This window comes from Neophocaena asiaeorientalis, unplaced genomic scaffold, assembly GCF_003031525.2.
Source record: "Neophocaena asiaeorientalis asiaeorientalis breed wild unplaced genomic scaffold, Neophocaena_asiaeorientalis_V1.1 scaffold182, whole genome shotgun sequence".
Lineage (NCBI taxonomy): Eukaryota > Metazoa > Chordata > Mammalia > Artiodactyla > Phocoenidae > Neophocaena > Neophocaena asiaeorientalis.
The window spans coordinates 1,885,721-1,898,381 of record NW_020174648.1 but is presented as its reverse complement, the minus strand read 5'-3'; the positions used below and the strand labels follow the sequence as shown (position 1 = coordinate 1,898,381).

At 40.6% G+C, this 12,661-nt stretch overlaps 1 protein-coding gene across 5 annotated transcripts in view; it reads left to right on the top strand.

Annotated features, from left to right (window-relative positions):
• The window catches only part of FAM20B (FAM20B glycosaminoglycan xylosylkinase), a 40,914-nt gene extending 31,030 nt beyond the window's left edge, over positions 1-9,884 (top strand). For 4 of the 5 annotated variants that reach the window (XM_024758800.1, XM_024758799.1, XM_024758801.1 and 1 more), the window contains 4 exons: positions 310-481; positions 699-890; positions 3,064-3,123; positions 5,641-9,884. In XM_024758800.1, the coding sequence (XP_024614568.1) occupies positions 310-481; positions 699-890; positions 3,064-3,123; positions 5,641-5,872 (656 nt within the window). In that variant the 3' untranslated portion in view covers positions 5,873-9,884. The remainder of the gene's footprint in view (positions 1-309; positions 482-698; positions 891-3,063; positions 3,124-5,640) is intronic. The other variant, XR_003005041.1, reaches the window with a different exon arrangement.
• The last annotated feature ends 2,777 nt before the right edge of the window (positions 9,885-12,661 follow it).

Here is a 12,661-nt window from a genome sequence, read left to right as displayed (position 1 = left end):
AAGGAGAAGAGGACATAACTTAAAGTGAATTCAGAAAGATCCTTGTGACAGTAGTTGACTTCTGGGAGAGATTGGGTAGAAGGGACAGAGAGGGAAAGGGAGACTTAACTTTTTTGTATATATATCCTTTTGTACCTTTTGAATTTTTTTTACACCATGTGCTTTTATTTCCTATACAGAAAATAAATAAAGATTTAAAAATAAGCTCAGGATCTTTGTTTTCACATAGAGCTGCTCTCTTCATTGTTTGGGGAGAATTTGGAGTTATCCTTTTTCTGTAAGTGTATATGGTTCCATTCTCTCCTTTAGGAAATAATACTTGTTTCTATGGGAAGTGTTATTATTGCCGAGAAACAGAGCCAGCCTGTGCTGATGGAGACACGATGGAGGGGTCTGTCACGCTTTGGCTTCCAGATGTGTGGCCTCTACAGAAACACCGACACCCATGGGGCAGGACTTATCGAGAGGGCAAATTAGCCAGGTAAATGCTCCTTTGAGACACTACTTCATTCTCTCCTGTGCCTGGACAGGTGCCAACCCTGTGTAGGAGCCAGGGTTCTGTCCAAGACTAAAAAGGACTGTGGGGTGTTCAGGGGAAAACCTGCTAGTCAGGGACTCTCTCTTCTCTGTGTTTTAAACAATGTTACATGTGGTGCTGGCACTCAGTGAACGACCCTGGTGCTGCTGCTTCCCTCCAGGTGGGAGTATGATGAGAGCTACTGTGACGCTGTGAAGAAAACGTCCCCTTATGACTCCGGCCCTCGCCTCTTGGACATCATTGATACAGCTGTCTTTGATTACCTGATTGGCAATGCTGACCGCCATCACTACGAGAGTTTTCAAGACGATGAAGGCGCTAGTATGCTCATTCTTCTCGATAATGCCAAAAGGTAGGACCAGCAGGACTCTCCTTGTCAGTTAGGGGTCCCGTGTATACAAGAAGAATGCTTTCTGGGGTATCCTCAAAACCTCCAGAACAGGCTCAACAGAAGGCATCCTTCTTGTTTCCACTCGGAGTCTTTGCCATTGGCACCCATCCTTCCAACTTGTTCAGAGTTTGTACTCCTTTCACCTTCAGGGTTCTGAGGACTTTAAAAAAGTGGAAAACTCACTTTTTCCAAAGAGTCAAAGAGTATGATTCTCTTCACAAACAACTGGAAACCAAGGTCTTCTATTTATTGCTACTTACATCATTCTTTCTTGACTAGGTTGTTTAGAATCTTGAGAAATACATCGTTAATGGAACATGAAATTTAGCTGTTGTTAAATTATTCTATCCAAAGATTCATACAGTTTAAAATATTAGTTTATTTGATAGGATGTTTTTGCTATTTTTATGGCAGTCTAGGCCCAGATTTTTTCTGTTATGAGTAGGAGAGCAGTTAGTTGCTTAGTAATTATATATAAAGACAAGTTACTTTTATCTTGAATAAAACAATTTTATTAATTTTGAATAAATGGAATGTCCTTATTTAGGCCTGAGCTATTTGAAGAGCACATTGTATTTTCAGTTTGCACTCTGCATTCTTCATGGTACCCAGTTAAGTGCCACACTTCTAGTTACACATAATAAATGTTTGCTAAATAGAATACTTCCTTGGAGCTGGAATTGTTCAGGCTCTGAGTCACTATTGGGTTTTTTGGGGGGGGGTTTTTTTTGTATTTTTGAATTTTATTTTATTTATTTTTTTATACAGCAGGTTCTTACTAATTATCTATTTTATACATATTGGTGTATATATGTCAATCCCAATCTCCCAATTTATCCCACCACCACTGCCCCCCGCCGCTTTCCCCACTTGGTGTCCATACGTTTGTTCTCTACATCTGTGTCTCTATTTCTGCCCTGCAAACCTGTTCATCTGTACCGTTCTTCTAGGTTCCACACATATGCATTAATATACGATATTTGTTTTTTTCTTCCTGATTTACTTCACTCTGTATGACAGTCTCTAGATCCATCCACATTACTTTTTATGGCTGAGTAATATTCCATTGTATATATGTACCACATCTTCTTTCGAATGGATAAAGAAGATGAGTCACTATTGTTAACGTTGGTTGCTGAGAATAAGCTGAGACATGGACACTCAGCGAAGAATGCTTAGGCAGCATTTGCTAAGGAGGCCACCACCTCATACTGAGCACCAGGTGCCTCATACTCCATGAAAGGGGGTGACAGCTACGCAGAGTGAGAGGCCAGCAAACATTGCCTCTCCCATTCCCAGCAAAGCAGGTAGTGACCAGTGCTACGTATTTCATTTTCATTTATACTATATTTTCAGTTCCTGAATATCTTTATCCTTACTTGTAAAACTGATCATGAGCTGTGGAAATACACATTGAAATAATTGCCTTTGCCTTTTATTATTTGTGGGCCTGCCCTGTGCTGAGGGCTACCAGACCCTCCAGCTATTAAGGTGAGCTTCCAGGAAAAGAGTGGAAGGTTGACAGTTTTTCCAGAATCAGTTCTCCTTTTCTAACTCGGAATTACTAAGAGCATTTTTACATCTGCTTTGAATCACTGTTTTCCCAGCCTCTGTGAGCAGTTTTTACAGTTTGAATCTGACCATATACTTTCTTGTAGGGAATACGATAATCTAAGTCTTTTTCTGATTGGTAATATTAAAGTAGAACAAGTATAACTTCTTTTTACAGGTAATGACCTTCTGCTTGTTTGCGAGAACCTAATATCAATAGCCTTTATTGCTCTACGTACCATAAAAACCTTCTCGGGTTTGGGGGTCTTCAGGTTCTCCCTTGGTCTGTGGACTCCATACCGTGTTAGGAGGGTTATGCTTCAACACCTTGCAATATCCTGGCAGGAGAAAGGATCCTTGTAAAGGAGTATATTTGTTGTTTGATGCTGCAGTACAAGCTGTTAGGAATCCTGTGTCTAATTGGTCATGCCCTGTTTATTTTTAATTTAAGTGATTTGAGCTGTGGGAGCATAAAATTATCCAGGATCACATTCAGGTTTCATATGGAATTTGTTGTTGCTTTGATGCTAAGAAGGGGATGGGTGCTTCCGCCTAATTCACTAACTTTTCATTTAATTTTCAGCTTTGGGAACCCCTCGCTGGATGAGAGAAGCATTCTTGCCCCTCTCTATCAGTGTTGCATGTAAGTTATGCAGTCAAGTACATTTGCCTGCATTGCCTTCCTTTCCAGGCTCAGGTAACAGTACATCAGTTTGCTTGGCTTTAAAACTTCCTAATACCTGAGCAGCGCTTTTCATGCTTTTCTAACCCCGAACCTCCTGGAGATCCTGAGCTGTAGGGGATCAGGGAAAGGTTTCCACAGCAGTGTAGCCCAAAGCTCAGAATGCATTTTGAGTTTTGTATGAGTAGAAATTTTCAGTTTATCCAATAATGTATATCCATGTTTGTTTTAATATCAGAATATAGTCCTCACTCCCCCCCCCACCCAAAACCTAGTGCAACCCATGCCCCTAGTTGCTGTACTATGTTTACCTTGTGGTTTCAAGTCCTCTCACTCAACACCACAACCCACCTGTGGTTTGCTTATCTCAGTTTGAAATTGTGTAAACCAAAAGTAGCTTTCTCCTTAGGTATTTAGTAATTGATTTTTTTAAAGTCTGTATTAGATAACAAAGAAATTAAAAAGTAAATCAAGAAAATGAGATAAAGACTGGGCTCTCAGGAGCTCCTTTTCAGATCTTCGTTGCCAGTATGATTTAAAAGCATGAACACTAAGAATCAGCTGGGACCCACCTTGCTTGGCTACACAGACGTGCAGGTCCCGGAGAGCCGCTTCCTACTGCTCGGCTCCCAGAGACACACTGATCATGTGAGACTGCCTCTTCTGGCGACTGGTCTGTTTTACTTTTCTTTTCTTTCTTTTTTTCGTAACAACAATATTCTGCAGAAAGTGTTTACCTAGGCAACCCTTAATTATCTTCATTAATATTGGGAAGCAGTGATACATCCAATCAAAACCTGCATCTGTGAAGGAAGATGTTTTTGTTTTAATAGTGCTATCAGTCTGGTCCAGTCAGGAGATAGAAAAGACATGGTGGGTTAAACAGGAAAGTTTAGTATAAGAATTATTAAACTCTTTCATACAAGAGTGACTATAAAAGAAAACTAGAGCTGAGGGAGAGTACCCAAGGAAGAACAAACTTGGAAGGGGATCCCCCTCCCCAAGCCTGGGGTTTTGACCTCAGTGGAAAAGGTATAGTTCAGCCCACTGAATAGCAGAGAAGTGTGCTAGTTTGCAGGTGCTGGGAGTGCAGGAAGCAGCCCTCCAGAATGCAGGCAGGGTACAGGCAATCAGCAGGTGGTAGCATGACATACCGAGAGAGCAACGACTCAGTAGAAACCCTCCAGGCTACAGGCAAGGCTTATTTGTGGGCCTGCACAGGGAATTGGGGCACCAGCATGGGTGCGTGGCTTTGGGGGCTCTGGTTTCCATGTCAAGAGGGCCTTAGGAAAGTTATCACCAAGCCAGGCCAAGGCCGCAACATCATGGTGGGCCTACCTGTTCTGGAAATGTGGCCAAGGCAGAGTTTCATTTGCTGACCTTCCCCACACACTACTGACCCACTCACTGTACAGCAGCCAGAAGCGTCTGGAGAACCTCTTCCTTCTGCAGTCTCCTTCCAGTGTCCTCTACCGAGAAAGCCTAAGAGGAGAGATGCTTAAAGGACCTCTGTCCATTATAGCAGGGTATATATGAAGAGTGAACTTGGAGCTGAGAGGCAATCGAGTGATACCTTCGTCACACAGGGGGAACTCTAATGCTCTAGGCACTTGTAGTATTTTTCAGAAGAGTAAAACCACGCTGACTCTGTGCTTGTCCATCCCTGCCATGCTTTATCCGAAGATCCTTGCTTTCTTACTTTTTAAATGGTTGCAGAACAAGTTGCCTGCCTCATGCAGAGTCAGACTTTAATGCATACCTAGTAATTCCCACATTACCCACAGGGAGGTAAATACTTTTTTTCTAAGATAATAAGAGATCCTCTTTAGTTGGTAAAATAATTGAGAAAAATAGGTACCCTTAAACTTTTTCTATTTATAATATTGCTAGAATTTTTAATTAAGAAACATAAAAAGAAGGAAATTAAATTATTAAGATGTAAGGATAACTCCTGTTAACACTCTAGTGTGATTTCATTGTAATCGTGTGTGTATGTTTGTATGTATGCTTATACACACATTTTCTTTCCCCACAGGTTTGGAGTAAAAGAGTGTTTTCCCTCCAACTATTTTCCCTGACTCAATATTATATTATGGGCATTTCCCCATGCCACTGAATTTTCATAACTGCTTTTAATGGCTACATGGTATTCCCTTGAATGGATAAGCCATAATTTATTTAACTATTTCTCAGTTGTTGGACATTCAGATTGTTTCACATTTTTCCTGCTACAAATAGCACTGCAGTGAACATGCGTAAATATTGTATATATTTCTCATTAATTACTGAGAAAGAAATATCAAAATGTGGTAATGTTACTTACTCATAATGTAGAGCTATTTCTAAAACAGAAATTATTTTTCTAGTTGAGATATTTTACATAATTATTTCTTTACTTTCATCTGCTATGCGGGCTTTAATCTCCATTTGATAGTGAGAGGTTTTATGTAACCTGTCCTAAAACTTTTTTTCTCCCAGCATTCGGGTTTCTACCTGGAACAGACTGAACTCCCTGAAGAATGGTGTGCTGAAGTCTGCCTTAAAATCTGCCATGGCCCATGACCCCATCTCCCCAGTGCTCTCTGATCCTCACCTAGATGCTGTGGACCAGCGGCTCCTGAGTGTCCTGGCCACCGTGAAGCAGTGCACTGACCAGTTTGGGATGGACGCAGTGCTGGTGGAAGACAGGATGCCTCTCTCCCACTTGTAATTCTCCACAAAATAAGTGAAACTTCTTTTTACAAAGATAGAGAAACAGCACAATCAATTCTGAATGGTATGAGGTGGATTGGAAATGGCCAGCAGCACATTCTGGTGATAGGGGACAGGGTGGCCTTGGTGTTTGCTGTAGTAGAAGTTGAAGCAAAGGCTACAAGTTTCAGACCACGGAGCTGTACCTGCTGAACCACCTTCTGACTTCCTCGGCGTATGCCCATTTTAGCAGTGGGTGTCACAGTTGGTCAGTATTAATTCTCATGCCAAAGGACAAATTAGAGGTGTGACATTTGAATAGATTAATGTTGGGGTTGGTTCTGGAGTATGTGTTTTGAGTCCATCCTTATAATCCTTTCTCCACACTTGTGGATTTTCCGAAAACACTTTGTAATCTCTTGAGTCCTTTCTTACCAGGACTAGTCAAATTGGAAATTTTACTGCTTCCTAAGGAGTGGCAGCAAGTAACCCAGCGTTCTGTTGAGCCAAAGTAGCATGCTCTGTTGGAGGGACTATGTTTTGAAGATAGAATTAGAGGAAAGACAAAAGCAAGAAAGATGTTTGGGCTTTTAACTGAGTAGGTGGTGCTTTTGATGATTCTTAAAGGAGGGAAGAAGAGAGAGAGACCTACTTGGTAGAACCAGAATCAAGGCGGTGATTGAATTAGTGAAAAACAGGTTCCCCTGTATTTAAGTTCTTAACGTATATAAAAGCAAGCATGACTTGTACCTAAGTAAGATTTGCATTCTCATAATTGTGTCCAAATTAATCCAAAAAAGTGTCCCTGGAGAACCTACCATTACAACCCAAGCACAATTCTGTCATGGAGACTTTTTTTCCTTTTGCCCAGAGCAGGCAAATCCTTTGCAAATTATCAAAGCAAACTGAAATAACAGCTTGAATAAGAGTTAGGTTGCCTGTCTTCTCTGCCATCCTGATTTCTAAAATGAATTTCCACTTCTGTCTTCAAGGCATTTGGTCATTAAAGCGGCTGTTCCCAAGAGATTGGCGATCCTACTTGTGCCTTTCTTGTGAGGAAAGCCAGCTCGCTCCTACGGATAATATAGTTTAGATCCTGCTGGTGGTTGGACCTATCTTGTGATTTGGGCCATGTGGAAGGCTGGAAACAAAGATTTTAAGCCTTCTGAGCCTTAAAATTAAGGTGGTTACCAGGAAGAGCCTTAAGATTTTGATTTATGTCAAACCCTGATTTCATCATTTAATCTTGTTTGGAGTTCTGAACCCACGATGTAGTATTGTCCTTCTGTCTCCTATTAGCACTTTCAAATTTCAAGTTGCTAAAACAGGCTTAGTTCTGTGTTCTGCCAAAGCAATTTGACATATAAGCACTTGCATTAAAATACAGGGCAGAGGAAACTAGGCCTGGTGTGCCCACTCACGTGCCCTCAGAGGTGGGTGCTTCTCTCCTGCATTTTGTCTGGGGACTGTTGCGGTTTTGACTTCTGTGAAGCAGACACTGATATTTAAACAGTGTGGTTAAACAAATTTACTGCCAGCTATTGGAGACCAGTTTTACGTAGCCACCCTTTCAAAAACAGTTTAGAATTTATGCCCCAATTTTCTCAAATTGAAAGATAACTGAGTACCCCAAAACTACTTTAAAGTAACATGACCGGGCTTCCCTGGTGGCGCAGTGGTTGAGAGTCCGCCTGCTGATGCAGGGGATACGGGTTCGTGCCCCGGTCCGGGAAGATCCCACATGCCGCGGAGCGGCTGGGCCCATGAGCCATGGCCACTGAGCCTGTGCGTCCAGAGCTGTGCTCCACAATGGGAGAGGCCACAACAGTGAGAGGCCCGCGTACCGCAAAAAAAAAAAAAAAAAAAAGACAACACTTAAAGTAACGTGAAATTAGGACGCTTTTGTACTTTAGTATGTACATTTGGCAATGTACACAGAATGGGCTGAGTTATTTTTAAAAAGGTATTAAATTTAAGAAGACAGGTAGTAGCACAAAACACTGAGCTAGTGTTAACAAAAGGAAGCATTAACTCCAATTTTAAACTCATTTACTATGTGCATCCAGGGAAGTTCACATTTGAGCCTGAGAATACCTTGGATGGTGCTTACCTCAGAGCATCAGGGAGCCAGCTGGAGGGACAGTGGGAAGGAAGTCAATGCTGCTTTCCTTGGTAAATGTTAGCTGAACTAAATTTCTTGCAAACATGTGATACCTTCAGTATGCCCCAGTGAAGTGAATAAGAGCTGTTCCCAAACTGGGAACTTTATTCATGATGTTGAAGGCAGAAGATTCTGCTAAGGAAAAAAGTAGGAGGAAAAGCTACTTTGAAAAATGCCTCATTCTTTTTCCCAAACATTGCAGAAAATGTATAATCTCATTCTCTTTCCCTATTTTAAAATTCATGATCTTAAAAGGTGTTCAAATGTATAGTGGTTAAAGTTAGAATTATGCTAATAGAGTGGTGTCAACTGATGCTTAGAATATAAATTTATGTTCTAAGTCAGGATCGGATTAAGCTGCAAAAGTACGTTTAGAATCTTGGAAAAAACCAACCATAAGCTTATAGCCCTAAAATTCATAAACACTAAATTCTGTTTCAAAAAAGAGGTAGATATCTTTTTTTTTAAGTTTTGTAACACTGTCCTCTTGATGGTTTATCTTTTAGAATCGAGGACTATTATAATCAAACGGGGGTCATTGGAAGGGTTTTTGATCAGTCCTAACCTGGGCTTGCCTAGCTAACATCTAAAGGTAGATGTGGGTACATTTTAATATTATAAAACTAAGAAAATCAGAACTGAGTACCATTTCCTACCTCCCTTCTTCCACTTCTTAAATATTAGGTTGCCCAAAAAGTTCATTCTGGCTTTCCACACCATCTTACAAAAAGCCTGAATGAACTTTTTGGCCAACCCAATATATATATTCCATAGTTTGGGCGAATATGGGTATAGAGGTTTCATTCAAGAATTGTCATTTAATATGAAGCTGTATTTTGGGTTTTGGGGGTAAATAATTTTCTGTGCAAAACATTAATAGGATCTGATTTACTCAGAGTATTGCTCAATAATTTATTAATAAGGCATTTCTCCCTATTTGCACTCAGGATTAATATGTCAAATGAAATCTAATAAGGAAATGGGAGAATTCAGGTACATCCTATTATTTTGGGAAAGATGAATTCTATACATGGCAGAAATTCCATGTCACCTGAAGGCAACATGTTCTTCCAAAGAAATCCATCTTTTCCTTTCTTTAAAAAAAAAAAAAGGCTTTTGGCCTTCCCCTCCCATCCACCATGTTCCTTCACTCTCCCTTCTCCACGGCTTCCGTATTCTTGTTTGACCATTACCTGACCACACCTCAAATGATGGTAAACAGCATCTATCAGTGAGCTGTCTTATGTGAGTCGTCTTGTGAGCTTGGGCTTCAGGAAACATGAGTCAAGGTATATGTATATATATAGTCATATATGTATTCTAACAAGAAAAAATGTATTTATTTTGACACAGGGAAACACTGTTGCTGAAGAACCTGAAGCTAGGAAAAGGTTCTCTTAGTCTCTGAGAGTGAATCTAAGTGACATAAAGATATCCATTCAGCAAACACCTCCTGTGCTAGCCAGGGCCGACGCCCGAGGGACATAGACCAGCCTCCTGAGACTGTTGTACAGGGGAAGGCCAGCTTTCCCCTTTCGACGCCTCAAGTCTGGGTTGAAAAGGTGAGGGCTGGATACTCTACTGCCACAGGGTTTTAAGGAACTAAGGTGTTACTCACAAATACAAAATGTCTGTGGGGGAACTGGGAATAACTTACTGGGAAGTTAATTTATTTGCTTCAAAGAGAGGTGTAGGAACCACTACCCTCTGTTTTGATCTGCCAAGGATTTCCTCTCAGAGCTATTGCACAAATAGAGGTTGTGCTTGGTAAGATACCAAACAAGACAGATATGCACCTAAATTTCTAATGTGTTCTGTGGGTTTCAATTCTGAAAGAAAGAAAATGAATAAAGATTTTAATAAGTACTGATGTACCATCTTTTCCTCATTCTTTCCCTACCTCCCCACCCCGGTTCAGGATACTTCCATTGTTTTTCAGTTGCGATTTCCTGTTTTGTTAGGGGACAGAAGATTACATCTTCTTCATCCACATAAACTTCCACAGGGTTTGTTTCACAGAATCTACGGATGAGACCTTTACACTTCTCACCAGTCTTCAGAAGGCCCATATCAGGTTGTGACTGAACCGAGAATTTCAGTAGGATAATTCTTAGGTGCTTTTTGTTTATTTAATAGTTAACTTCTTTCTTTCAGCTTCTTTAGAGATAAAGAATTATGAATCCCAAAGAACTTGTCAGCACAGTATCATAGAGGCCTGAAAGAAGAGACCGGCTGCCCTGACTATAATCCTTAGGACACCCAGACTTTTAAATTGTGAAATGGAAATGCAGCATCATAAACCTCAACCAGACAACTGAGCAGAGTTCTCAAGATTTTTACTTGATTTGTAGCATTTTTGTTTGTGCCAGTTTTTGTCACTTGCACTTGAATACCAAAGGGAGGCTAAAGCCTAGTTAACAGGTTCCTCGCTGACTCACCTCATACGATCATTTTCCAGGTGAGATTTCATTTTCTTCTCAAGCATACCAGAAAGACCAGTATTAAGGCCTGAAAAGGCAGCTGGGAGTAAGGAGGGAGAGGTTGTGTTATGGGGTCATTTTACCCACTGTATTTGCCTATAAAAACTGATTTTTAGCAGCCCTCATTTTGTAAAATAGACAAGAATGGTCATAACCACTGGTTTAGCATGGGTGAATTCTGTAAGATAAGCCACTTTATAAATCCGAGGGAATTAGAGAATGAAGTCACAGTGTGTAAAGTACCGGTCTTCAGTAGACACTTGGGCCTTGTGCTGGAGGCCATCAAGATGATAATGACTGTCCCTTCCTTCAAGGAGCCCATAGTCCTAGCAGAAGAGACTACTTGTGAAGTACCAAATGCCTCAGGAATCGTGTGAATTAGAGTGGAAATAAGGAGCAGGAAAGAATCACAGGAGGTTGAGAGTGAGAGGTAGGCAGACCTACCTTGGGGAAGAAGGGGAGATCAATCCAGGCTTGACATGTGCTGTGTGTAGAACCCGACTCCAGAAATGCAAAGCCGGGTGTTTGGAAGACACAGAGCCTCCTGGGCCTGTACTCTGTTTTCAGTACCTGGGTCACCAGAAATAACCCTTCAGGGGTTTCCTTTAGTTTTCATCAGGTGTGCCCTGCCTCTTGAGAGGAAGTCTCAGTCCACTGTGATGCTTCAGTTGCTCTTCATAGATGTTAAAGGAGCCATTGGCTTATAGATTAGCTGTGAAACATTCATTTTATCTTTTCAGAGTTTGCTTATTACATGCCAAATTTATTTGGCGATAAAGACTTGATTTTTACCCAAAGGTTGTTTTCAAGGTGGATGGTGTTCTGACAGCCTTCAGCGGGGTAGGGAAGTTGTCTAATTGCAAAGCTAGGTCCCATTCAGATGATCTCAATAAAGGTGCTGTGTGCCCATTTTCTCTTTGAAAGACTGTGCTAAAATGCATATTTTGGTTGAGTAGGTTTGGGGCCTGAGTTTGCATTTCTAACAAGCTCCAGGGCAATGCCAGTGCCACTGGTCCTTGGGCCATTCATGAGTAGCACTAAGGAATCAAAGCTACCCGTAGTTTTCACAAAAGCCTCTAGATGTCCCCATCATCTATGAGATCTTGCTCCTAGAGTTACAACCAGTAGCTTCCAAGCACTGAGAATGAAATATTAGCAATTTACTTGAAATAGAGGCTTAGCTAAAAACTGGTGTTTGGATTCATTGTTTCTATGTGGGACTGATCTGGTAAAAAAAAAAAAAAAAGTTTACTCTTTCCGGAAAAAGATGTCTTGAAATCAAATTGTCCAAGAACTTCCAAACTACCTGCTTTATTTACCATGAAATGTGAAATCCAAATAAAAATCCAGTCTCAAAAATTATCAGACCTACATGAAAGTTACCAGTAGAGAATTATTTCCATAGTCTTAAAACATGGATTTTTTAAAAAAAGCAGCCAGGGTAAATACTAGTAATTTTATCACCATAAATTCACCTGTGAAGTTCGCAAGTGTAAATAAAGTCTTCCAAAGCCTCCTGTATAGACCAGTCTCCTCCAAGGCGGGGGCATTTACAATAATAAAGCTTAATGTAGAACTGAACAAGCTCATTCGCCCTCACAGCATGCCTACGAAGTGACCATTTTATTATCCCCTCTTAGAGGTGGGGAAACGGAGGCATAGAACAGTTAAGTAACACCCAAAGTGACATATCAGAAAAGGGGCCATTCAGTTAATCACTATACTAGATTGCCATGCATGCTCAAACAACGTTTATTGAATGAGTTAATGTTTTCAATTTCCAAATAAGCATAATGGTGTGTTCCTTGTTAACTGTCCTTCCAAGGGTTTCACGAGCTTGACTGCAGATAACTCAGCGCTGGTGTACTAGCAACTGCTCTGAGGAAGGTTTGAGTTCAGTTCTGACGTCACTCTGAATGACTAAAACATACAATATGCATACATAATGTAGCTTTTCAATTTCACTTTCTTGGTATCCTCACACAGGTGCTTATCTGATATATGCAGCTGTTTTGTCTTTTTTTTTCTTTCCTTTTTTGTAAATTATCAATATGTATATTCTTATTGCCATTTTGTTAATTGTTTTGGATTTGTTTTTGTAAGTCTTTTTCTTTCTCTATTGCTGTTTGAATTAAAGGCAGGAGCACATTTGGTGAGCTCTTGAGGA